General features: G+C 39.8%; 1 protein-coding gene across 3 annotated transcripts; it reads right to left on the bottom strand.

Moving 5' to 3' along the window:
- Nucleotides 1-1,072: 1,072 nt before the first annotated feature.
- On the bottom strand, nt 1,073-24,738 carry MFSD1 (major facilitator superfamily domain containing 1). Of its 3 annotated transcripts, XM_065876062.1 has the most exons (16): nt 24,488-24,738; nt 22,286-22,338; nt 21,234-21,346; nt 19,419-19,461; nt 19,036-19,103; nt 17,462-17,570; nt 12,578-12,680; nt 10,312-10,410; nt 9,681-9,792; nt 8,702-8,758; nt 8,189-8,345; nt 6,804-6,901; nt 6,076-6,188; nt 4,345-4,392; nt 3,019-3,076; nt 1,073-1,860 (listed from the first exon to the last, which is right to left on the bottom strand). In XM_065876062.1, the coding sequence occupies exons 1-16, from the start codon at nt 24,657-24,659 to the stop codon at nt 1,857-1,859; spliced, it is 1,407 nt and encodes a 468-aa protein (XP_065732134.1). In that variant the 5' UTR covers nt 24,660-24,738; the 3' UTR covers nt 1,073-1,856. The 3 variants fall into 3 exon arrangements, with proteins under 3 accessions (XP_065732134.1, XP_065732133.1, XP_065732135.1); XM_065876061.1 differs by lacking the exon at nt 1,073-1,860 and having other exon boundaries at nt 3,015-3,076; nt 24,488-24,659; XM_065876063.1 differs by lacking the exons at nt 1,073-1,860; nt 21,234-21,346 and having other exon boundaries at nt 3,015-3,076; nt 22,286-22,334; nt 24,488-24,659.
- Nucleotides 24,739-26,651: the final 1,913 nt, after the last annotated feature.

The raw sequence follows: 26,651 nt of genomic DNA, 5'->3' as shown, positions 1-26,651 counted from the left end.
TTTATTCATAGTGCCAATTTATCCTCCAAAAATGTTATTCCAAATTACTCTCCATTTTATTTATCCATCATTCAAAAAATACTTATTTTGTGCCTAATTTGCGCTAGGCTCTATCAACACAATCATTATCAACATGACAGACACAGTTCCTGCCCTCATGGAGCTTACAACTTAAAGGAGAGACCCCACATACCTCATCACAAATTCTTCATTATAAGCAGAGTTACGTAAGCTTAGAAGGAAAAGTTCAGGGTTTTTCAAAGATCAGAGGAATTTTAGAAGAACCTGATAGAGCCTGAAGGGGCCGGAAGAGCTTCCACAGGAAGAATGGTTCTGAGTTGGACCTAAAGTTTTCTGTTGTAAATCCTGTGAAACCAGGTTGTAGAGAACCCTGGATAAAATATTCTAAGCAAAGGGAGCAGCATGGACAGAGCCCCTGAGAAGGGAAGGAACATGACCAGCTTGAAAAAATGTAAGCAGCTCACTGTAGTGAGGCACAGAGAGATAGTGAAAAGAGTAAGGCAGGGCCAGACCACACAAGCCCTCCACAGCGGCAAACTCTTCCCAGCTGGTAAGGCCAACTTTCAATAGCCATGGGCCAGAACAGTCACACGGCAGTCAAAGCCTAGAGAACTAACAACTGAATAATGACACAATAAACTCTAAACCAGAAAGATGGATGTAAATCAACTTACCCTGAATAAGGAATGCACTTTCAAGCTGCTCTAGAACTTTTAAACTTACAATGTTAGGCCATGTACTTTCAAACACTATAATCAGCTAAATACATAAAATAGTTGCTGTCTAAAATATCTGCATGTCCACAGAAAGCAAAACACATAAATCCCTTGACTTTAATACGTAATATGACAAGACTAAGTCAACTAAAAAGTGTTTAAGTTTGTCAAAAAAATTTCATATCCGTATTTTATTTAATGCAAAAAACATAAATGTTACTCAAGGTCCTAGTCTGGAGAAAAAAACTACTCCCATAATCTTTCAATGACTGTAATTAGTCAAATTCTCTTTATTCCAACTTAGATTTTCTTATAGAGATAATTTTCCACATAAATAAGAGTTAAAATCAGTGTTTTAATATTTTTTTAAATAAAAAGTTAAAAGACATCAAGTATTCCTTTTGCAGTGTTTTTATTTATCCTTGTAGATATGCAATTATCATAAGTTACAGGACATTTTTAGTAATTAATTGGACTATAAGAGAAACCGTACAGAAAGTTTGTACCACAAAATTATGTCCCTAAGGGATCAGGATCCTCAGTAACAGAGAAATAAAGAAGCTCAAAAGGGTCACTGCTCAGCAACCTCTGGTAACTAAAGAGAGCAGAACACAATCTGCTATTTGTGGAAATGAGACTTCATAAAAATACCCTTCAAGTATTCCCTATTACAAAAGGGAATGCCTATTAAAATGCCATTGTTTATTCTATATAAAATATCCTTTCTAATCCCCCAAAACTTTTTCTTTTTGCTTTAAGATTAAAGGCCATATCCCTAAGATACACTTTGTGAAAATTATCTCAATACAAGATCCAAAGATTTCCATTATTTACTGTCCTTACTCAAAATCACCTGCACGTACCAGATGCAATTTTCTAAACTTCATCATTGATGAGCCTATTCCAAAGCAGAATTCTTCAGCAATACAAAAGACACAGGCTAAAATAGTCCTCACAGCTATACTTTAAAATAGATACATTCAAAATATAAATATAATAATTCTCCAGACCATTATTTTTCCTACCGACTAAACTCTAAATTAAAAGAAAAAAAAAATTGGAGGTTTTCAAACCAATGATGTGTGCAGCCCATTTGCATGACACGGTCATTTAAACTTCTCACCTGCAAAACACAACGCAATACATTATCAAAAAAGGGAGGAAAAAAACCATGAAACCCCATTATTACAAAATGAAAACCATAACCACTATAAAACATGCAGTGCCAAATATTAAGTTACACATTTTGCTGGATAATCTTTTCACGCCTCTTGATCATAAAAGTAATAGAGGATCGACTTAGAAAATTTGGAAAATATAGAAATGCCAAGAAAAAAAGAAACTCTTCTAACCCTACCATTCAAATGGAATTGTTAATATTGGGGATTTTTCTTTCAGCATTTTTTCTATTATATATAAGTAATGGATTTAAGAAATACACATGCCTACATACTTTTTCTTGAATAAAATTGGGATATTATATTTGCATTTTTACCTTTTGTTTACTTAACACATGGCATGTTGAGTATCTCTGACTTCAAAAATCCTTCTTAAACATGATTTTAACAACATTTGTTTATAGTAGAATTACTATGTGAAAAGGGAATTTGAGATGGCCAAGAATCAAGCCCCAGAAAACACAGCCTTGTTCTACCAGATTTTAACCTACTCAAAATTCATAAAACTTATAGTCAGGTGGTATATATTTACAAATAAATTTTTTTAATCATAAAAAATACAATGTCTAAAAAACTAGAAATAACAAAAGAAATAGAATCACTACTATGCTTTAGCATGCACTCATGGAAAAAATTAATTTAACTTAAACCCCACACTAGATACTTTAATCTGTTCCAAGTGAGTCAGAGAACACATAATGGCATGTTAGCACCAGGAGAAAATAAAAGATTATCTCAACTAGTTAAGAAAAAGAAAATACGAGAAAGAATGGAAGGGTGAGCCCAGCACAGGAAGTCAGGAAAAAGACCTTTCCTCCAATAAATTACAAATACTGCAGGTCTCTCTCTCTCTCCTCTCGGAAGGCAAGTTAAAGCCCAATTTGTTCTTTATCCCCTTCATTTTAACCTTTGATATCCTCCCTTTAAAATTTTTCTAACACAAAGAAAAATTATGTTACAATAGTTCCAGAGATAATTGTTGGCTCTCAAAACTTAAGAAAAAGACTAATTTCTTAAATGTCTAAACCCAATATCTTGAAATAAAATGCTACTGTTTTAAGATTTTCATAATAAAGACAAATTTTCTTTCTTTCAATACTTACTCTGCATGAGAAAGTTTTATTTCTTCCCTTTGTCTTGCAGAATAATTTAGGTTCCCACCTAAAATACAAATAAGCATTGAATCTTTTCAACACAACTATCGTAAGTAAAATTCAAACATGCACATGTGTACACACACACATACAAATGCCTTTAAGTAACGGAAGAGGCTATGGAAGGTGAGAAAGAACTAGTTTATCTCCTGGAAACTTCCCAAGGGGGAAATAATGTTTCTTAAGAATCATTATATGATACAAATAATCACTCCTTAATGTTAGCAGTTTTTAAAAAATTTTGGACTTATGTATTGCTCGAGGTTTTGTACTTTGGGACACTGTATCAATATTCAATAATAGTGAAAATTAAGAGGTATTAAAGTAAATGACCTAAAATTATTTAAACAGCATATGTATTCATTCTTCTAAATACATGACAACCCTTAGGGCCAAGCCAGTTTAGAAAAATTAATAAAGGTAATATCAAAATCTTATAAATAACAAAAAAAGCAAAAATAAATGTAGTAGATATTAGCAAACGAAAAAAATCTATAATTTCTCATTCTATATTAAACACTTTCAACCTTAAAATGCAAACTGCAGCTATAAATATGTTTACTTCTCATTTTTAAAAAATATAAGACAATAACATAGGAAGGGCTTTAGGTTATTTTTTTAGAAGTCATACTAATATGACCTTCTGCTAATATAAAAAGAACATCTAAAATTTTATATTACAAAACTTAAATTGAACTGGCCAGAAAGAACATGACAATGATTTTAATATATGGGAAGGTCCAAAATACAAAATTATATGCTATAAAGTAAAATGTGTTTCATCACTATGAACAGAATGTTATTACATGAAATAAAGCCTCTCCTGGATGGAGACAATCCAGGAGCCCCACAAGATGATCCACTGTGGGCTTCCCTGGTGGCACAGAGGTTAAGAATCTGCCTGCCAATGCAGGGGACACGGGTTTGAGCCTTGGTCCAGGAAGATCCCACATGCCACGGAGCAACTATGCCCATGTGCCACAACTACTGAGCCTGCACTCTAGAGCCCGCGAGCCACAGCTACTGAGCCTGTGTGCTGCAACTACTGAAGCCCACACACCTAGAGTCCATGCTCCACAACAAGAGAAGCCACCACATTGAGAAACCCGCACACCACAACAAAGAGTAGTCCCCACTCGCCGCAACTAGAGAAAGCCTGCATGCAGCAGCAAAGACCCAACGCAGCCAAAAATAAAATAAAATAAATTAAATTAAATTTAAAAAAAATGATGATCCACTGTGGTTTAAGAAGAAAATACCTGAACTTCTACTTACCTTGGGCACGATTCACCAAGTAGAGTAAGACCACAGATAAAAGTGAGACTGGAAATGAAAAAAACATAAGGTCCTTAAAAACATGTACTTTTTCCCAATGATTCCTATGTAATCATAATTACAAAGTAAAGCTTAGAAAATCAAATCTTTATTAACTAGCATTTAAAAATGAAAACACTCTTCACATTATTTTCCAAAAAGCACTAAGTTACACACCATCTTCTCCATGAGAAAGATATTTTTAAAACCTGAGCCCAGGGATGGCAGGGACAGAAAAAGAGAAACTGAGACCCCTCTGCCCCCAGGAGAAGGGGCCAAGCCACCCACAGATCATTTCTCTTTCCTCTCCCTTTGTAATGCTGGTAGTTCCCAGCACTTTCCCAAAACCCTGCCAGCTGCTAGACTGTTTATGTTTTTACAGAGAGCCAAATAGAAGTAATCCTTTGGGGGTTTTAGGTCTGAAAACACCATGTTCATTTTACAAATTAACCAAATATTAAAACGTGGTCATTAAACTCCCAGAAACCCAGACCAGTAAAGGCCTCAGAAAGTCAGGTACTTGGCTTTTCACTTTAACAAGTGTGGCACACTTAACTTACTTTAATACCTCAACAAAAACCTTTTTAAATGGAGTGGTGTTTGGTTTGAGAACCAAATTTATAAGGAACCGTTGACTGAGATTAAACCACACGTTGCAGCATCAAAAATAGACAAAAACACTTTCACAACCTAGTACTATGAATTCGTATATGGCCCACTATTTAAGAATATATTTTTAAAATTTGATGTGCTAATTTCTAAAATTATGAGATAATAAAATACATTCAGGCTATTATTCATAAGCAATCATCTGCAAATACCACACCTCAAGTATAGACAGTCTTTATTCCTGTAAATGAAAATGAAGTCAGATAAAATCATTACTCGGGCTTGCCATTTTAAACACAATTTACCGAAGCATGAAAGACATCTGATATGTTATGTGAACATTCTTTTTCAGATGAACACAATTGATGTGTAAGGAGAACACAGTGAAAAAAATACTGATTTATCTTTGTAGTTTTCGGCAGTTTCCTAATGCTTCCTATTTTTAACCAATGAATCATTACAGGTAAAAATTAAATAACAGGACTAAGAATAAAAACAATTCGAAATAGACTAATGAATAAACAATGAGCGCTCACACCTAAGTCACACTGATGTCCACACATTCACACCAGGGACATACTCAGGACCCTTCAAATGGTTCCACTCTAAAGAGGAAGGTGTTTTTTAACAACCATAAATATTTATGAAACAGACAAGATGAGTATGGGATCTGGGTGGCCTGTTCTGTATGGCTTTTTTCACTAAGGATGTTTTTAATGTTCACTGATATTGTAACATGTATCCATACTACATTCTTTTTTCTATTATAATTAAAAATACATAACATGACATTTACCATTAAAAAAAACATAAATATTTAAAACAGAATATAGAGCAGATTCCATTCCTGCCTTTAAGAACAGGAATCTCCTGAAAAATTCCTGTGAATCTTCAGAAAACTAAAGTCACCAGCTGAGAAACTGATGCACAGGCTAAGAATCAGGCAAATCTGAATGATACATCTTAGGGATTTGGTTTAAAAAAGGGGAAAAAAGAACAATAACAACAAAAACCTAAAAGTATAAATGAGAACATCCTGCTGCATATTAAAAGAAACTAAATGTTGCCAGGTGGCGCACTTACAAGAAACACAGGCAATGAAGAAAACTTCTAAAAACAGATATCCCCAAGTATCCAATATCATGCCAGCAATGATGGAAATGACTGCCAACCCAAGATTCTGAATGGACTGCATGCTACAATTTAAGAAATTAAAAAAAAACCAAACATTTCAATTCTAAAGTCTTCACACACAGAGTACCAATTCACTATAAATATTAGTATCTATAAACCACATACTATCAGTGTTAAGAGGGTTTTCAACCAGGAATGACCTCATTAGATTTGTTTCTTTAATCCCATGACTGTTTCCACTACTTAACTGTAGGCTCAAAGGCAAGGGAGTTTGCCTTAGCAAGTACCGTCTGAACTCAACACCTTCCTGCTGAATGAATCCAAGGGCTAAGTGAATACCAACCAGAGATGTGGTTTCCCTGTTCGGCCTTTTGTGCTAGAGATTGGAACTCAACTTCTCACTGAGAGGCCCTCAGATAAACGGGCGCTGGGATAGTCACGTCAGCAATGACCTCTCATGGGGTAGCTTATCTCCAGCTCTCTTGCTGGAGGCTCGGAGCATTTTTTTTGCCACAATAATAATACAAATAGATTAACTGATTTTCTGGTTATTTCCAGGTTCGGAGCTGTCCCAAAAGCCTGAAGCCGACTAGATTCAGGAGATCTGGAGTTTTATAAGATAATTAAATTGACACAGCAGAGAGAGACATTATGTGATCCACAGTGCAAACACTTACAAGCCATATGCAGTTCCCAGTTGATGTTCGGGAACTACAAACGCCACCATTGGCCACAATGCACAGGCAAGCAATGAGTAGGAGAGTCCCAGGAGACACTATTGAAATCAATACGGAAAAGGGTAAAGAAGTCTTATATTTACCAAAAGGTGATTTTCTTTTGATGCAGATTAGCAAGAGTGACATAATAACTAATATATGAATATCCATGCAAATTGTGTTGCAAAATAATTAGGCTAAAAACTCATATTCAACACAAAATGGTCTTGGGCCTCTCTAACAGTATCCCTCTAGGGACGAGATACACAGAACACTGTCTTAACCATTTTATATTATATGAATACATAACTGGCTGGGCCCAGGGTGCAGTCAAAGACCAAACAAGAAAATAAAGCTAATTTGCAAAATGTCTTTACCAATGTTTCAGGCAAGCTAATTTCCCAGTATTCATTAACAATTACAAATTAAGCAATCAAGGTAACATCATGCCAACAGTCCATTATCTTACTTCTGGGTCATCACCACCCAACTGGAGAGCCAAGCAGAGGACCACCAACAACGACTGCTTGATAAACATCACCTAATGCTAACTTTTTCTTCAGTTAAAGAAGAAACCTTATGATTTAAGTTAAAATAAGATCATTTATCAGATTGGGAACAATTAAAATAATGCCAACGTCTAACAATGGCAAGGATACTAAAAAACAAACACATTCATGTATTATTGGTAAAGCTATAAATGGGTAGGAAGTTATTAGAGGAGAGGTTTCACAGTGTCTATCAAAATGTTAACTGTGCAAAGCCTCTGCTCTAGCATTTCTACTTCTAGGAGTCTGTCCTAGAGAATTCTAACGAAGTGCACAAATATATATGTTCAAGATAGTCTTTTATTAACAGGTAAGAAATGCCAGCACTTTGGCCTATGGTCTTAAAAATGACATTCTGAAGAACAATTACAAAAACTTGATGAATTCATTATTACTTTTTGACCTACTAAAAGTCAAAGACAAAAGAACGCAAAATCATGGATACTGGGTTGACAGATGTTTTTGCCACCTATGATGGAATGACTTCTTTTAATGAAGTACTGAAAAATAAATGGAACTAATAAGCATTGGGCTTTTATAAGACTATTTTATTTCAAATTCTATAGCAGCATTGAGGGTACTATTATATAGGCCAAATGAAATCAAAAACATCTTATGCATTAATGATTAATATTTATATACTTTAAAAATAGCTATTCTGTAGAAACTGAAATTGTCATTGTTTTTCCCACTGTCACAAGCACTACTATCAGAAGAGCTGAGCGTTGGCTTCTGATACGTGCTGTACAGAGTCCTCCCTGAAGCCCTGAGCCCCCCAGCCGTTCGCAGCGACTTTACCATAGCAATCCAAGGGTTCCACAGAGTGAAGGCCAGCATCATGTGGGAAGCAAGAGTGGTCACCACTGCACACAGAACCCAGATGATGTTCCTTCCTGTTTTATCCACCAGAAGCCCAAATATTGGGGACATGGGAGCTGATATTACATATACAATACTGCCCAGAAAATATAAAAGATATTTAATAATATATCACAGGAAAAAAAAATTAAAAATCCACAAAGTCCTAAATCCTACAATGATTAGGTAAAGCAAACCCTAGCTCATTTAATTTAACATCCTTCTAAAATGGTCAGCAGTGAATAGAAATATAAGGATATAAACAGTGGTCCAAGACTTCTTTGGTTTTCCCTTAATGCAAAGATGGCCATTCAGGATCAAGACCCAAGACAGACTTTGTTTCACACTGTAGATGTTAGTTCACATACGTCTTTTCTGTCTCTTATAACATCGGGTTATAATTAAAGACCCACACTAAGCACACAGTAAGCACTTACAGAATTAATGGAATACCTGTTAATAGCACTCGCTGCCTGGGAGGAAAATCCAAATTTCTCTGTAAAGAAAACTCTAAAATAAAAAGAGAGAGGACAAAAAGCAGACACTTTAGAAAGAACTATTCTGTTTTTTAAAAATAAAGGCAAAATAAAACTGAATAAAAATAAGTTTAGTCAACTTTCCCTTCTTTATACTGTTTTCCCACCTTATTTGGTATCCATCTTCAAGCAACTGGCTAAAGGTTTAGTATTTACGTAAGTACTTCACCAACTAAATAAAACATATCGATACCTATTTTTTCCTCTTTTACGTGTACAGCCAACAATACACACAAATTTTCAGAAACCCAAATGTATTACTACAAGGAATTAAGATGGCTTCTTTTCCTTAAAAGCAATACTGGACGGGTTCTTTGCTAAATGATGCATAAGGTTCTTGTCTCAAACTGTAAAATGACAGCCTGAATTTAAAGGTTAGAATTACAGAGATGCATCTCAACAAACACACTCACACTCACACACTGCTCTGTTTAAGTAGCTGCCCGTGAAAACGGAGAGAAGGTAGAAGATAAAGCAAAGAAGAATCTGATTGAAGCCCTGAATTTGAGTCTGCAGAAACGCAGTCCTAACAAATGGAGATATGCCCTGTCACTACGAGCTAATGCACTGTCTCCATTCGCAATAAGAGGCTTCCTAACAAAGAAATAAAGAGGAAATAAAAAAAGAATACAAATCCAAAATCAAGCATTAAAGTAAATCGATATCATGTATCAAAAACTGTTTCAGGTATTTCTTCAAAAACCTAATACAAGTATTAAAGCAACACTAAACCTTAAGCTAAGAAAATCAGTTGTGTCCCAGGATGTAAAACAATTCCTGTGAAAATATCAACCGTAACAGAGAAGCAAAATTTATACCTTAAAAAAATTACATTTATGTGACTGAATTCTCATTATAATTTAGCCAACAAAAACGGAATGCTAGAGAAGACTCACTTCCCAAGTCCAATGAAAGGGAACACAGCAACATAATAGCCGACACAGATGATAAATACGAGCCACAGGGGGAAGGAGAAGTCCTTCACATCAGTTAACTTGATAACTTCACCTTACAGAAGAAACGGAAGATGCAGTCAGTGTAATTTTGCATTTCTAAGTCAAGATTATTTTTCTTTTATCATGTGATTAACCTTTGCAATTCAGTTAAAAAATACTTGTCTCAGTAAATCACTAGAACATAGTTTCTCGGATAAACTAAAAAGACAACAGAAAATGCAAAACCTAAGATTAGCATCTACCTTCTTTCTTTCTTCCAGAAACACTCATCACTTTGCAAATATACAAAGTACAATCAAGAATGTAAATTCTGCCAAAACCGCTTAAGGGGGAAAAAAAAAGTATCCAAAAATTTAGACAAATGGAAATAGATTAGGAAATAAAAGATTTAAATAAACTATATGCCCATATAAAATTTTTAAAAATTTTAAAGTGGAAAAAAAAGATTTAATAAACGAGTATTAAGCCTCACTGGGTTTACAACACTACATTAGGAATTTACCTCATTGTAAATTATCTCAAAAAGGCCATAATTCCTAAGAGCCTAACTTTTTCTTGCATTTAGACTAACCTGTTTTTCCTTGTTCTTTATGAAGGATTCGTTCTGCTCTCTGATCCAAGTAAGCAAGGGCCAAGGCACAGACTAGTGAAAGAATACATGTTATACCCCCTATAATAAAAAAAGAAGAGATTTTTAAAAGAGAACCAAAATGAAGGTTCCTAAAAGGTAGCACATTACATTAACAGCAAAATACTTAGCAACTTAAAGGGATGGCATCTAGACACACATATGAAAAGCCTACAATTACTAAATCAGGACAGAAGGAAAGGAAGTGCATTGGGAAGCACTCAATGAACAGCAGTCGCTATTACTATTGTATATTATTTCCCGGTATAAGGTTGGAGATTAGAGGGGAAAGACTAGAACAAACTAGTCTAGTCTTTTATAATCAGAATATAGACTGAAGAAAGCTGATGACCAGCTAGCCAATTAGTCCTAATTTCTTAATTCAGTCTAAGCACCAATTATTGATGGATGCCAGGGGGAACAAACCGCAAAAGCAAAGTCTGATTCTGTGATCACCTCATGTTCCCTCTGATTCCTCCCCAAGTCTGACTCTTGCTCCTACCCTGTGGCAACCCCAAGGGCCCCAATCCTCCCACAGCACAGCCCGTTCACTCTCCTTCAGGTATCCAGCATTACTCACTAATGCTGACCTCGTATCATTAAAGTGAATCAGGATAAACAGTGAATAAAGTGTACACTTCTCAAAATTTTTAATAAAAAGAAGCTTAGTAAAGTAAATGACATCTTTAATTGGCTGACATAATATGAAAAACTGCAAAGAGTCGGTAGACGTGGGTTCTACGTCTGGCAGTAACAAGCTGATTGATCTTGGGCAAGGAATTTAACCTCTCTGGGCTTCAATTTTCCCAAGTGTAAAATCAGAGGCTTTGATCTGATGGCACAGATCTTTTCTGGCTCTGAAATTCTCTAAAATTCTCAAATTCTCCACTGTGGAGAGAACTGGAAGGAATACTGAAGAGAATCTGAAAGTAAGAAAGAGGTTATAAGTGGCAAAGGATTTAATAGGGAGGGGGAGAAAGAAGGGGTCTCTAGACACAAGTTGCCCATCTAGGATTACCTCTCACTGTCCTCCCTTTACCAGCCTGTACCAAGGAATACAGGGAATAAAAGACGGCACAGAACCTTCAACCCAGCACCCACAGGTCTCCCTAGGGCTCTGCAAGCAGCTCTCCATATCCTGTGGGGCTCAGTTAGACAAATTCACTGCTCAGAGAAGAAGCACAGGTGGTAAACCCAGAGAGCATCAAGCGCTTCTCAGTGACCCACCCAGCAACCAGCAGAACCCAGCTTTAGCCAACAGAACTTAGGGTCAGAAGGAGCCTATACAGTTTTAGTCCAACACCCACAGTTTTACAGAGAAGAAAACAGTTTTACAGAGAAGAGACACAGAGGTTAACTTCCTGTCCAAAATGAGCCAGGACCAGAACCTAGACTCCCAGCTCCCAACCTGGTGGATTTCCCATCACATCCTATCACCTCTGACTTCTATAAAATCTAAGCTCCATAAGCGCATGAAATGAATTTGATCAAAAGGAAACAATTCTCCCTTCTGCTACAGACTATTAATGAACACCTTAGAGGTACAAACTCCCTGACTGTTTTCAGAGTTCTCACATACACTCTCATTTGCTCATCACAACAAAACCGAAGCACAGGGACTTCCCTGGTGGTCCAGTGGTTAAGAATCCACTTTCCAATGCAAGGGACTCAGGTTCAATCCCTGGCAGGGCAACTAAGCCCGTGCGCAGCAACTACCGAGCCCGTGCGTCACAACTAAAGAGCCCACACGCTCTGGAGCCCACATGCCACAACTACAGAGCCCATGCGCTCTGGAACCCACGTGCCATGACTAGAGAGCCCATGTGCCACAATTACTGAGCTTGCACGCTCTGGAGCCCACCACAACTAGAGAGAAGCCCACGTACCACAACTAAGACCCGATGCGGCCAAGAATAAAATAAATAAATATTTTTAAAAATCTATCCTTATTTACAAAAAAAAAAAACCTGAACACATGTGGTGATACAAGATCGTTATTTTAAGAGAGTGGAAATAAAAATACAAATGGGGTGAATGATTGCCAATATGTTCACTGTGTCTAATTAGGTCCAAGAACTAGTGAACTGTACAGGCAAAACTATAACCAAGTGGTCTAAGCCCAATTCCTGTGTTCTTTCCTCCCTGTCACACCATTTCCTATGACAAGCTTTCAGGACAGATAAAAGGTGGGACTTCAGGATTCACTAACCAATAATAAGTGTGACCCCAAGCGTTGTGTGACCAGCAGAACCCAACGAAGCTTCAACCTTAGAATACAGCCATCCCATGAGGTTCATGTTTACTGTACTTCCCTGAAAGAAAAGGAAAAAAAAAAAATCAACATAATTTTCATTTCTATCTGTCTTGCTCAGAAAAAAAGGATGTCAGTTAGCTTAGAGAAATAAGTATAATAGGGTTCAGATTAAACAACAGATAATTTTTTTAAAAAAACACTACAAGGAAAGAGCTAACAACCTAGGATAAAGCCACAGATAAGATTACCACACAAAAATGCCAATTTATAGAAAATGCTAGCATTCAAAACAGCACAGTACATCTAGATCTTCCTAGTAGCCTAAACAAAAATGAAACACAAGTTATAAAGTTCACAGGGTACCCAAGACAAAAATAAACTTTGGCTCATAAAAAGCACAGCTTTTCCTGATCCTGACATCTGAAAAAAAAATTCATCCTCTGATCATCCTTTAGAAGACAGTAATAGTACTACTCTCATTCATTTATTCTTTCATTTAGCAGTTATTGAACCCTGATTACATGCCTGTCACTGTTCTAGTTACCGGGAATAAAATAAAGAACAGAAAAATTTCCAGCTCTCATAGAGAGCAACCCCATTTTAGTGGGGTAGAAAAGGTAAAATATACAGTATATGAAACAGCAATGAGTGCTTCTAAAAAATAAGGAAAAAAGATAAAGCATAGGGGCTTCCCTGGTGGCACAGTGGTTGAGAGTCTGCCTGCCGATGCAGGGGACACGGGTTCGTGCCCCGGTCCGGGAAGATCCCACATGCCGCGGAGCAGCTGGGTGCGTGAGCCATGGCCACTGAGCCTGCGCGTCCGCAGCCTGTGCTCCGCGGCGGGAGAGGCCTCAACAGTGAGAGGCCCCCATACCGCAAAAAATAAATAAATAAAAATAAAGCATAGAAGGAGAATAAAAAGGGGTAGAGACCTTGCTGAGAATGTGACTCTGGGTTAAGAACTTGAAGGAAGCTGGGAGGCTACCTGGAAGAACAGCACAGCACTCCAGGCAGAAGGAATACCCAGGGCACAGGCCCCGAGAGGGAGGTTGCCCGGCGTGCTCAAGGCAAGGAGCGTAGAGACTAGAACAGTGTCAATGAAGAAGGGAGAGGATGAGACGAGGTGCCCAGAGAGGAACTGATGGGAAAGCGAGCTATTGGTAATAAGAACTTCTGGCTTTTACTCTGCGTGAGATGGGAAGCCATTGGGGTTCTGAGCAGAGAAGTGGCACAATCCCTTACATTTTAAGAGACTCACTCTGGCTGCTATATCCAAAGCAGACTGTAAGTGAGGACGGTGCAGAAGCAAGGACATCGGCTCGGGGCGGCTGCAATAATGCAGAACAGAAACGATAGGTCTTGGACTGGGGAGACTGGCAGTGGGCACAGTGGGAAGTGGTCGGAATACAGACATATTCCGGTGGTAGAGCTAACAGGATTTGCCAATGGAAAATAAGTGGAGAGTGTGGGGTTAGGGATGGGGGTAAGGAGTGGTTCAGGGTGACATCAAAGTTTTTGCCTGAGCACCTGGAAGAATAGAGTTGCTCATAACTGAAGATGAGAAAACTTCAGCATGAGCTGGTTTGGAGGACAGTAGGTGAAACATTAAGAGCTGGGCTTTGGCTGTGTTGAGTTTGATATGCCTACTAGACATCCAAGTGGAAATGTCAAGAAGGAAGCTGCAAATACGGGTGTGGAATTCAGCGGAAAGGCCTGGACGATATAACTTCAGGAGCAAAGACACGCTATTTAAAACTTCAAAACTAGGTAAGATTACCAAGGAAGTGAGCGTCAAAAGAAATGAGAGGGTGTCCAACGACCAAACCCACATTTACAGGTTGAGAAGACTGAGGTGGAACCAGCAAAAGAGGCGGAAGGAGCAGACAGAAGGGCAAGAGGAAAACTATGAGACTGTGGAGTCCTAGAACCCAAGAGAAGAAATCAAGGAAAGGCGAGTGTCAACTGTGCTGACGCTACTGCTAAGGAGACTGAGAAATAAACATGTCGTCGACCACGTTCCCACAGCAAATACAGCAGCAAATCGCACGTGGCGACTTCTCACAAAACGTTAGCCAGTGGCATTATTCAGACGCTCATCTGAATAAGGTATAAACGGAGACCTGCTGGAAACATTCCTCAACATCAGCAAAAATACAAGCCCCTCAAAGACATATCGTCTCAATAACCCTTTAATTCTAAAATGCCTAACATGACCTGGCTTAGCAAGTACTCAATAAATATTTGTTGAAATAAGGAGTTTTTAAAAGTAACAAATGACAGAGGAAAATCAAAAGCGTGCTGGACTTCCAACCTCAGCTAAGACAGGAATAATAAGAAAAGTGCAAAGTCCACTGCCTGAATGATAACAGTCCAAGGGTCTAAAATCAGACAAACTCACAGTTCGGCCGACAAAAAAATCACGGCGAGGTAAAGCCGAAACCTCTATGATCATTCTGAGTATGTGCAGGGCCAAGAGAAGCACAAAAAAGACTGAACCTCCATCTACCCCAGCAACTCTGTAATGGAGTCCTTTGGTCTCCTGCGTGCATCTCACAAGGACCCTCAATACACCAACCAGATCAGAGCCGAGCCACCCTGGCTGACGGAGAGGTGGCTGCCTGAGATCTGGCTCCTGCCACCTCCTCCTCAGGCCCCCCCACCATTCCCATAACCTCCACCCCGCATCCTAGAAGCCCCTGAGATTCCGTTCTAGAAACTTAGGGCTCCTGGGGACGCAGGTGAATGGATTATAACTAGTTTGTGACCACACAGAAAAGAACGTGAAGACCATTAGTAACCACAATGGCGTCACTGAGAATGAGTCTTGCTCAACTGCTCCTATTTCCTTCTTTTAGAAGTTATTAGACGATGAGATCCACCAGCTGCCACAGACATGTCTTGACTTGCACAAGATACATAAGGAAGTACCAGGAATGTCCTTGTGGATAAAATTTAGAAAATGTGGAAAACCACACTAGTTATCAAAGATTTACAAATTAAAATAATGTTTAGGTGTTTCCTATCAAATTGATAAAATGCCTTTTTTTTTTTTTTTTTTTTTTTTTGCGGTACGCGGGCCTCTCACTGTTGTGGCCTCTCCCGTTGCAGAGCACAGTCTCCAGACACGCAGGCCCAGCCACTCCACGACATGTGGGATCTTCCCGGACCGGGGCACGAACCCGTGTCCCCTGCATCGGCAGGCGGACTCTCAACCACTGCGCCACCAAGGAAGCCCAAAATGACTTTTTTAAAGTACTATCAAAGTTACAATAAAAAGGATCCTCTCATATCTCACAGATGGAGATGTAAACATCTCTGAGAGGAAAAAGTGGAAATATGTCTCAACAGTCTTAAAAAACTCTAACAAACACTCTGACTCAGTGATAATTCCATTCCTAGCAAGCTAGCCTCAGGAAATAATCAGAGATGCAGACAAGTTTTGGAGTGTTGCACAACAGCTCTATTTATAATACTGGAAAATTAGAAAGAGCCTACATGTACAAAAATATAGAAATGTTATATATGTATGACATATGTATGTGTTATATATTTCATAAGATGAAATATTACATTAAAAATATTTCATTTGTACTGGGTTTTTTTGTATTGGATTTCTTCCCTCGAGACTATGTTCCAAGCATTTTCATGCCATTTACAGTCTTTAAAATCTTGATTTTTAATGGCAAGGATCTTTTTAAAAACCTCTATTCACAGGAGCTCATGAAGGAAAAAACCTAACAGGGTTTGGGATGGCCAAAACACCTTCCAGGTTGCATTTATCATAGCATAATGTTGTTCCCCTGGGTACCCTCTACCAGATCCCCTATCATGAAACACCACGATCACTTCCAGGTTCCAAATGCTGCTGAGGAGTACTGACCACCTGTGATGAAGTCCAGAGAGGCAGGAGCGCCACGGTCAGGGAGCTGAAACCCATGCCACATGGCTTAGACAAGCACAGGAAATGAGCATGTCTGACCAAGACCTTCAGAGTTGTCTTCATAAGCAAAGTGCTGCTGCACAGCAGAGAAAATAAACACTCACTAGAGGGCAAAAGTCGGAACAATCACTAAAAGCTACTTGTACAGGCAGATCTCATCTCTATGGGAGACTGAGCTTCACAGAGTTAATTGTAGTAGATGAGCTGTCCCATCACACAGCGAGCTTCTAATCACTAGAAATGTGCGAGCAGAACCTGGATGACCATATGTAAAGACTTTCATTGCAGGAACGCCGAAAATGGGTAAAGAAATTAGACAACAAAATCTATACGATCCATCCCAATGCTCAGGTTCTCTGAACTAACAAATGCTCAATTCGCCATTTTAGACTGTTTCCTAAGTGAAATAAGGTTAGAAATGCCTTAATTAAAGTCAGGTAAATGGGGGCTTCCCCGGTGGCACAGTGGTTGAGAATCTGCCTGCCAATGCTGGAGACTCGGGTTCAAGCCCTGGTCCGGGAAGATCCCACATGCCGTGGAGCGACTGGGCCCGTGAGCCATGGACGCTGAGCCTGAGCATCTGGAGCCTGTGCTCCCCAACAAGGGAGGCCGCGATAGTGAGAGGCCCACGCGCTACAATAAAGAGTGGCGCCTGCTTGCCACAACTAGAGAAAGCCCTCGCACAGAAATGAAGACCCAACACAGCCAAAAATAAATAAATAAATATTTTTTTAAAAAAAAAAAGGTCAGGTAAATGGTATACTATGGTCTAGAAAAATATATAAAAAATCAATACCTAACTTATACACAAACACATTTCATCCTGTAATCTTTAAGAGATAACTACAACATTCAATCTTTTGCTTCCCATTTGGCTTCATTATCTGTGTCATACTTACAATTCTAGCCATGCTAAGCTGGAGTCCAAACACCAAGTTTAATTCTTTGCCTTTAAACCAACTCACAGCATATGTATTCTGGGCAACTGCTAAGGACTCCCCACCAATCCTAGAATAAGAAGAGAAAAATCACAGTTTTTAAAGAAATACCCCAGTTAACAAAGCAGCAGGTGTAAAATTTTGACACCCCTCCCGTCAAGAGGTGGGGTCTATGTCCCGTCCCTTGAATCTAAGTGGGCCTGTGACTGCTTCAACCAGTAGAATGTGGTAGAGGCAGGGTTGTGTGATCCCAAGGCTGGGTTATAAAAGGTGAGATCTGCCTTTCCATTCAAACATTCACACTTAGAACCCTGAGCCACCTTGTAAGAAGTCCAACTACCCTGAGTTCGCCACACTATGCGAAAGCCAAGAGAGGCCCTGTTTAGGTGCTCCAGCCAGCAGTGCCAGCCTTCAGGTCATCCCAGCTCAGGCTCCAGACATCAGGTGCACAGACACACTGTGCACGCTGTACCCCGTCCAAATTCCTGACCCACAAAGCCCACAATGTGAGGGTTGTTTTATACTAAGTGTGGGTAATTTAATACACTGCAATGACAACCACGACCAGCAATAAAAGGAGTTTGAGCTACCACATCACCATCTATGCTATATAAAATGCTCATGTGGGGAGAGCGGTCCGTACTTGTGAAAACACAAAAATTCACACTTTTCAGGCCAGTACCTTCCATATTCGACATTCTCCTACTTCCCAGATTTTAACTTTCCTTCTGTAAGTTCTACACATTGACCTTTACGTAGGAGCTTCCTCTCCCCTGCATCCTAACACTGAGTCCTCCTCATCACTGTCCTCGTCCAAAAATATCTCCCCTCTTCTACTAATCCAGATCCTATACTGATGTCAAGGCCCACTTCATCCACGAGGCCATTTCTGACCCCACTTCCATCTCTGAATCCCTTTCATATGCTTATATACATTTTTTTTCCTTCTCTCTCACGTAGAGCACTTTTGGGGGGGTGTCACCTATGTCTACATGTCGTTGGTACCTGTAAAAAGCATGAGTAAGTTATGTCATCTGCATCGCTCTGGGCAGGAAGCCCAAGGCTGAACTCAGAATGGGCTTACTGAATAGACACTGAAATTCATTAAGAGCAGTTAGTCTTCTGGTAATTTACTCCTCCAAGCCTCTTCAACACGGTTCAAAAGGACCTACACATACCCGCTAAGAAGCAGCAAAATGTCCATTAATCACCAACCTAGAAAATGATGGTCTATGCTTTTCTAAATGAGGTTTAAATCACAGTCTTCAATACTACAGAAGAGCAAAACACTTAAGAAAAATATCATTTCTGGAGAACTATTTAATATTCAAACCCTACACAGAGTTAACTATGACCCCTCAAAATTGTTGCTTACTTTAAGGGAAAATTAAGACAACCATTGAGCTAGATTTCAAGGATTTGAAGTAATTCTCCAGAAGATATAATAATATATTTTTTGGTAAATCTTTAATAAATTGACAGATGAACACTAAAACAGTAATATGTTGGGATAAGTGAAATGATGCATAACTTACCCAAACACAAACCTTCCAAATTCCATCAGCCAAAAAGCACGAAATATTCCACCCAGAGCAAAAACAACCTGTAATGTAGAATATAACGTAAGAAGAAAGAAAAAGTAAGTTCAAGGAATCTAAGAGAAATAAGTGACTTATGATGAAACACAACCTCTACAATGATTTTAATATTCCTTCTTAGTAAATCTGTGAAATTTAGGTATCAAGGTTCATCTGTCTCAAGGCTTAAAATGCATTACTATGCATTACTTTACACGGGCATTTGTGAGCCCTGCTTAATTAAGTCAGGCATTCACTAAACACATCTTTGCTGGTGGAATGAGACAAGAATTCAAGAGTCACTGTCACAATGAATCAATGATCGTTTTGTCTTTTCTTACCTGTCCAACGCAAACAAAGCAACTAAAAATAATGGTGCCCCATCTGTTAGAGAAAGAGAGAGAATGAAGGAAGAGTATATCACCAAGTCCTTCTTGGGTTTCGCTGACCCCTCTGCATTCCCTCCAGAGAAAGGGGTCAGCCTCTGAAGTCAGCAGCCTTCCTAGGCTGCATGGTGACCTACAGAAGTCTTGATTCCAGAGGCTTTAGTGATGGCATATGCTTGTTTAAGCCATTATCATATCTTAAACACAACGTATTAAATAATCTTCAAGAAGTTCCCAGGGTTCCCATTTAAAAATGGACATTCTTTATAAAATTTTTATTGAGTTTAGGATTGACTCCAAGGAATCCTAGATTAAGTAATTTTAAGTGGTTATAATTCTTGATAACTAAAAACTATCTTTAAAAGGAAAAATAGCAACCATGCTAATACACTTATAAATCTGCCTTCTCTAGTATCCCACACTCTGAATAGCTCATTAATGTTTCCCCAGAGTAATAAAATACCAGTACCAGGAGAGTTCTTAAAGATCATATGAGTAAACCATTCTTCTGAAACTCAAATCCCTCCAAAGATCCTTGTGAAATGGTCATACCAGAGTCTCCTGAATGTTCTCTAGCACTGGAAAACTGACTGTGGTCCCAAGGCACCTCACAGCCCCACCTGTCACCCTGATCAAGCAAAGTTTCCATCATACTAAGTGGAATCTGGCTCCCTGAATTTCAAACTTATTCTACCCCTTTAGACCAAGCAAATTAAATTTAAGTCCTCCTTTATACACTCTTCAAAATGTTTAAAAGTTAGTCCCCAAATTTAAACACTTATAGTTTCTTCAACTCTTTTCCACCAAACATGGTTGGAAAACCCCTCATCAGTTTGCCCTCTGCCTTCCGAAAATATTCCCAGACTACATCCCTCCTAAAGTCTCCACTAACAGCACACACACAACCAATCATTAGGATGAAAACTGACAGAGCTTATAATGTATGCCTTCCTCAGCTAAGAGGAGTGGTCACAAAAAGTTTTATGCCTAAAGAAAGGCAAAAGAGAAAATCTCATTAGGGCTGGGAGAGGTAAACACTAACTACGTGTCAAATACTGTCCTTCCATCTCTCTCAATCCTCATAACCACCTTGCAAGGCAGGAATTACTATCCGTATTTTACCAATGAGGAAACTGAAGATCAGGAAGCTAGGAACAGCTCAAAAGAGCTAGGAAGTTGAGCAAGTGACAGCAAAAGGATTCAGACCCTGGTCTGCTGATTCCAAGTGAGGGCATAATTTACCTTTAGATAACTGAGCTACCATATTCCCTGAGCAGCATTTACCTTAACTGAAATACCAACCAAGTTTCGAAAACCAATTCCAGGGGCTTCCCTGGTGGTGCAGTGGTTAAGAATCCGCCTGCGAATGCAGGGAACATGGGTTTGATCCATGGTCGGGGAAGATCCCACATGCCATGGAGCAACTAAGCCCGTGCGCCACAACTACTGAAGCCCACGTGCCTAGAGCCCATGCTCAGCAACAAGAGAAGCCACCACAATGAGAAGCCCACACACCACAACGAAGAGTAGCCCCCGCTCGCCACAACTAGAAAGCCCACACAGCAACAAAGACCCAACGCAGCCAAAAATAAATAAATTTATTTTTAAAAAAAATTCTGTAGATATAAAAATCACACACACACAAAAACTAATGCAGATTATCACAGTCAATACATAAGTTTATTCAGTTCTTTCCAGAAATACTTAATCTAGTTCTGTGTTTTCTTAATAATCGTATTTACCCATAAGTGAGATTTTTCCCAAGCTTACCGGATTCCAAATACGCGGTCTACCAAAAAGCCACCAAAGAAACACAAAACTACATTGGGCCAAGAATACCAGGCATACAGCAGCATGAATTTCGTGGTATTCACCTGCATATCCTATACGGAAAGAAAACAAAACTATTTTTTTCCAGTTAAGTTTAGCAACTAACAAATCAAAACATTCTTTCTGGAAGGGCAGGCGTTTCTTAATCATTTGCAGTTGCTAAGTGCTTTGAGACTCTCATGACATCTATGGCCGCTACCCCAGAAAAATGGTCACACCAAGGAACTTCCTGAGTGTGCAGTCATTTCAGAGGCTTCATGGAGTTCAGGATCAATCAGCTCTTCCACTACTGGGACCACTTCTGTCTGCATCTGCCTGTATCTTCTACATTTTATTCACCATGTACAACCTGCTGTGGGGTTCTATACCCACATGAAAAAGGGCCATCTTAGCTTATCCCTTCCCTCCCCTCCACTAATTCCTATCTTCCTTCCCTTTCATTCTAGAATGTGAAGGGCCAATCTATGTATTTCTTCCTATCCAAAGGTGAAAAAACTTACAAAGGAAAAAAAATATCTAAATACACAAGAAACTGTAAATATCAAATATATTTTTATAAAGCCAGACTAAAAATACTGACACGGACAATCCTCTGGAATCAGTAGCCGCATTTTAAAAATGAAATAACAACAAAAACATATTTAAGAAAGCAAAATGCTATCCTACCAAATCATCTGTCATTCCAATGATTACACAATGAGAGAAGTGCAAACAAAAAACTGCCAAAATACTGTTTGGCAATACTGTGGAAATAGCAATTACTCATCTAAGATGTGAAACGATATCAAGTCACAAGTGCTATGAATGAATTTTTTGTGGCCATTCATTCCAGCTCAAGAATACTCCTTGCCCACACAAATTTGGTGACAATGGATATTAAAATGGATTCATTAGACAATGTTTCAGAGCGGGCAACCTGAGAGCTGATGATGCCTCAACAGTATACCTGTTCCAGAGCCAACAAAAGAAACAAGGGTGAAAAGTCAACTTACCCGTTTAACCTGAGTCTGAAGGGCAGCAGGGTTATCATAGCAAAAATAGCTGCCTAGAAAAAGAAAAAGCAATTTTCTTTTAAGTAGTAATACTTTCCATATAAAAGTTTCAAGCTGCAATTACTACTCAAATGCTGATTTTAAACGTCTATACTAGGGGTTCGAAGACTGACACTGGAACCTTTTGTAGACCACTTCCTTGTCCACCAATATTCTCTAAATTGCAGCCAGATAATCCACAGAAAACATGCCAAGTTATTTACAAATTATGAGCCTGCATACACAGCAAATACTGGGAACCTGGATTAAGAAGTTAATCAACAACTAATTGTTCTTCCACCTTACTTTCACCATGTTTTGTATGTCTATTGTTTTATTAGCACCTTCACGAAACAGTTGTATTTTCCTTAAAGCTACCAAAACACACATACACTAAAAATTTCAAAAACATCCTCAGCAGTTTCCTAGTAATGTTACCTAAAGCCACCACTTATCTTGAGAGCAGAGGAATGGAGTTTAACTATTCTGACTAAACCTGTTTTTAAAACAAGAACTCTTAATTCTACAAACAGCATACCCAAGATCAAATAATTTAGCAAATACAGTGCCAGGAATGAACAAAAATAAAACAAGAATTCTAAAGGGTTAAATTAAAACATAATAATAACGTCTTTGGGAGGGTAAGAAAGAGAAGTGGAGAGAGGTTGGACATTCATGCACTCAGAGTTATTTTTACAGTAATAAAATCGACAGATTTTTTTATAGGCACAGGATAATGCTGCCTCCATTTCTCCACGAACTCTGTCTAGAAGTATACATTAGAAGCCACCAGTTCAAAAGAAAGAAAACTGTCATTAGAAAGGTATGACTCTGGCTTCTGAAACCCATCCAAGTAACCATAATTTACTAAAAATAAATTGCTTAAGTACGTGGTATTTTAAGTGTTTCTGTTGTTCTTGTTTTTTGTTCCTCAACTCAGCAATTTATGATTCCTGTTTTAATCACTGTCAGGGATACCAATCTCAGGCTTTAAAGCTAATGAATGGGCACCATCTTTCCACAGTGAGAAGAGGCGGAACAAAAAGAGATGCAAAGAAACTAAAGCCCAAAGCATCCTGCATGCCTACTTATATATTCCAGCAGTAGCATAAAGTAATCCACCATCATGTTCCTAAATCTGTTGATTCCACCAATTCCAGCCAGACAATGAAAAACACATTACTACTTTCATACCAAACTGATACTGACATTAGAATGTTGCTGGATAAATTAGTTGCTGGAATATAATAGAGAGATATTTTAAAGATTATCTCCAGAAACTGCTTTCAGAGTCACCAAATTTCATGACTGAAACCAAACACCACAAGTCCAATCCAGTTATGACTGCTTCACATTGGCAGAGCGGGAGTACAAGTACACATCTACTCACTGAAGCTATCAAGACACACTCATACGTTTTACCAAAGAGGGTGAGAAACATATAAATAACTGCCAACGAATTATTCAATCGAAAATTTTAAAGTATGTGTGGGGTTTCTTTGGGGGGAGGGGGCCAGTTAAATCTTTCTGAATTCCTTCTGAACAAAGTGTCATGAGAGGGTTACCAAGGGGGGAAGCGGGGAGTGGGACGAACTGGGAGATTGGGATTGACACATATACACTACTATGAATAAAAGAGATAACTAATGAGAACCTACATTATAGCACAGGGAACTCTACTCAATGATCTGTCGTGACCTAAATGGGAAGGAAATCTTAAAAAGAGTGGATATATGCATACATATAACAGATTCACTTCTCTGTATGGCAGAAACGAATACAACATTGTAAAGCAACTACACTCCAATAATTTTTTTTGAAAAAAAGGATTAAAAATAGTGTCATGAGAGGAACCCTGACGATCTAGGAATTTCTTCGTATCCGTGGCCCCAGGGCCCAAGCTGCTAGCCTTTGGGACTTCTTGGAAGCAAAGGAGTGGGACGAAACTCGCCCAGCTCAGTCCCCTGACCCCCACCTTCGGGACGCTGAATAGCTAGCAATGTCCACAGGCTTGGATGGGGTCGCGAAAGTTAAAGAAGGGAAGCCCAGGAGCTGAAGCAAGAAGCTTCCCTGAGGCCGCGTGGCACCTAGGAGCTCAGTGCAGCTCCGAGAGAAAGCCGGGAATTCCTTATCAACCCCACCCCACCAGGCCAGCCGGCTCACCGAAACCAAGGAAGCACATCAGCAACAGCACCAAAAGCCGGTGCGCCAGGCGACTGGGGTCGCAGAGGGCCGGCAGCGCCCCGGGGGCAGGGGGTGTAACGGGGACGCCTCTGCCGGCCTCGTCGGGGCCGCCGGGCAGCAGCGCCCTCACTTCCTCCTCCTCCTCCTCCATCGGGCTAACGGGAGACCGAGAGACGACAGCGACTGCAACTCCGGGAGGAAGCCGCTGCCAGAGCCCAGCGAAAACAGTGCTCACGTGACCGCAGTTACTCACGTGACGCCGCGGCCGGTCAAGCAGGGTTACGCTCACGTGAGTGGGCGTGAGCACGTGGTGGGCAGGGCCGGCAGGGAAAAAGGGGAGGTGGCGACGTTCGTTTTCTTCAGCGGCGGTCTAGGTGCGGAACTCCGGCCTTCCACCGTCGACCGCGCTGTCCTCTCGTTTCTCGCCCTGCTCTCGTTGTCGTCCCCGCGCCGCTCCTTCGGAGAAAGTGCGAGCCTCCCCTCTGGCCCGACGCCAGGCGTGATCCCACCGCGAAGGAAGCGAAAACGCCCGCCGCCCTTTTCGCAGCGTTACTCTCCGCAGCCTGTTTGGCTTTTCTTAATAACACACAGTTGATTGAGCACCTTATGATGTATCAAGTTACGTGCCAGGTACTGGGAATACAAAATGGAGTGTGACAAGCTCTTGGACCTCAAAGAGTTCACGGTTTAGTTGGAGAGATCGACAGAAACTGATACTTTAAAGACCAGTTTGGTGAATGGATGAATGTAGTGAGAACAGCGGCTGAAATGAGCACTGAATTCCATAGGAATGCCTGGGAAAGGCGTTTGGGAAAGGAAGAGTAAGTGTACAGTTTAACTAGCTTTGGGGGTAACTTGGCGGCGGAGGGGGTGAGGAATGGAAACAGATTAAGTATTTCGCAGGTGAAATGGATGACGTTGTGAGTAATAGCTTATGAGGTCTGAGAGAAAGGCAGGATTTGAGAACATCTCCCAGATTTCTAGCGTGGGCTCCCCAATGTAGATCAGAATATAGGAAGAGAAGAGAGTGGGGGAGGATGCCAGAGAAGATAGATCAGTTTGGAATGTGTTGCCTTTGAGATGTCTGCACAAGAGGACTCCACTTTCCACCTCCCATGGTCCTTCAGCTCCAAAGGAGGAGCCCCCGGTCTAATAAAGCTGACTTTTGTTAGATGACTAACAACTCCATCTTCCCGATCACAGTGGTCACTTCTCTGTCCTCATCTTACTCCACTTCTCAGCATCAGTTGATGCAGTTGACAGCCCCCTTCTCATGGCCTCCTTGACACTACACTTGCCTTGTTTTCCTCCTAGTTTACTGGGCTCTCATTTGCTGTCTCATTTGTCAGCTCCTCCTCTTCTACCTGAACTCTAAGTGTTCAAGGGCTCCAAAATCCAGTCCTGTGCTCTCTTCCACTCATCCAGCCCCATAGCTTTAAATATCATCACTGTTCTGTACTATCCAATAGGTAGCCATCACCACATGTGACAAGTTATTTTCTAGGAATTCTCTTCATATCCTTTGCTTATGTTTTCAGATGAGTCGTTCGCTTTCTCTTACTGATGAAATTGGCTTTGTCAGTGATGTGAGATAATTTCTTTTGACTACCATATAGTTTTTTAGTGTAAATGTTTTTTTTTTTTCAGAACTCCAGGGATTTGCTTCCCACACAAGATTTTCAGCAGCCTTAATTGGGTTTCCTACTTCCACTGTTGCATTTCTGTGATATGTTGCCCACACAGCAAATCAGAATGATCTTTTCGGTTAGTTTTGGGGTTTGGTTTGTCAAAAGATAATGAAACAACCGTCCACATGTGAATTAAAAAAGACAAAACTGGAGTTACTGCGTACTCTTGTGAGCGAGAGCTGTGTGGGTATGCACAGTGTCACCCAGCAGAGCAGGCCGTGGATCCTGTATAGGACTTACAGGAAGTACGGAGTTCAGAGACAGGTACATTTAGGAGGCAAAGGGTTGGGCGTCATCTGTCTAACTGCACTGGCTAATACCTCCAGTTCAGCGTTAGATAGCAGTGGAAATAGTGCACATTCTTACCTTGGACCTGGGTAAATACTAAACAAACAAAAAAGGGGGAGACGGGAAAGCTCTTCCTTACAGTGGAGACCCAACTAACAAATGTAGAA

This window comes from Phocoena phocoena, chromosome 4 (assembly GCF_963924675.1).
Source record: "Phocoena phocoena chromosome 4, mPhoPho1.1, whole genome shotgun sequence".
Lineage (NCBI taxonomy): Eukaryota > Metazoa > Chordata > Mammalia > Artiodactyla > Phocoenidae > Phocoena > Phocoena phocoena.
This window is presented reverse-complemented; position numbering and strand designations above follow the sequence as displayed.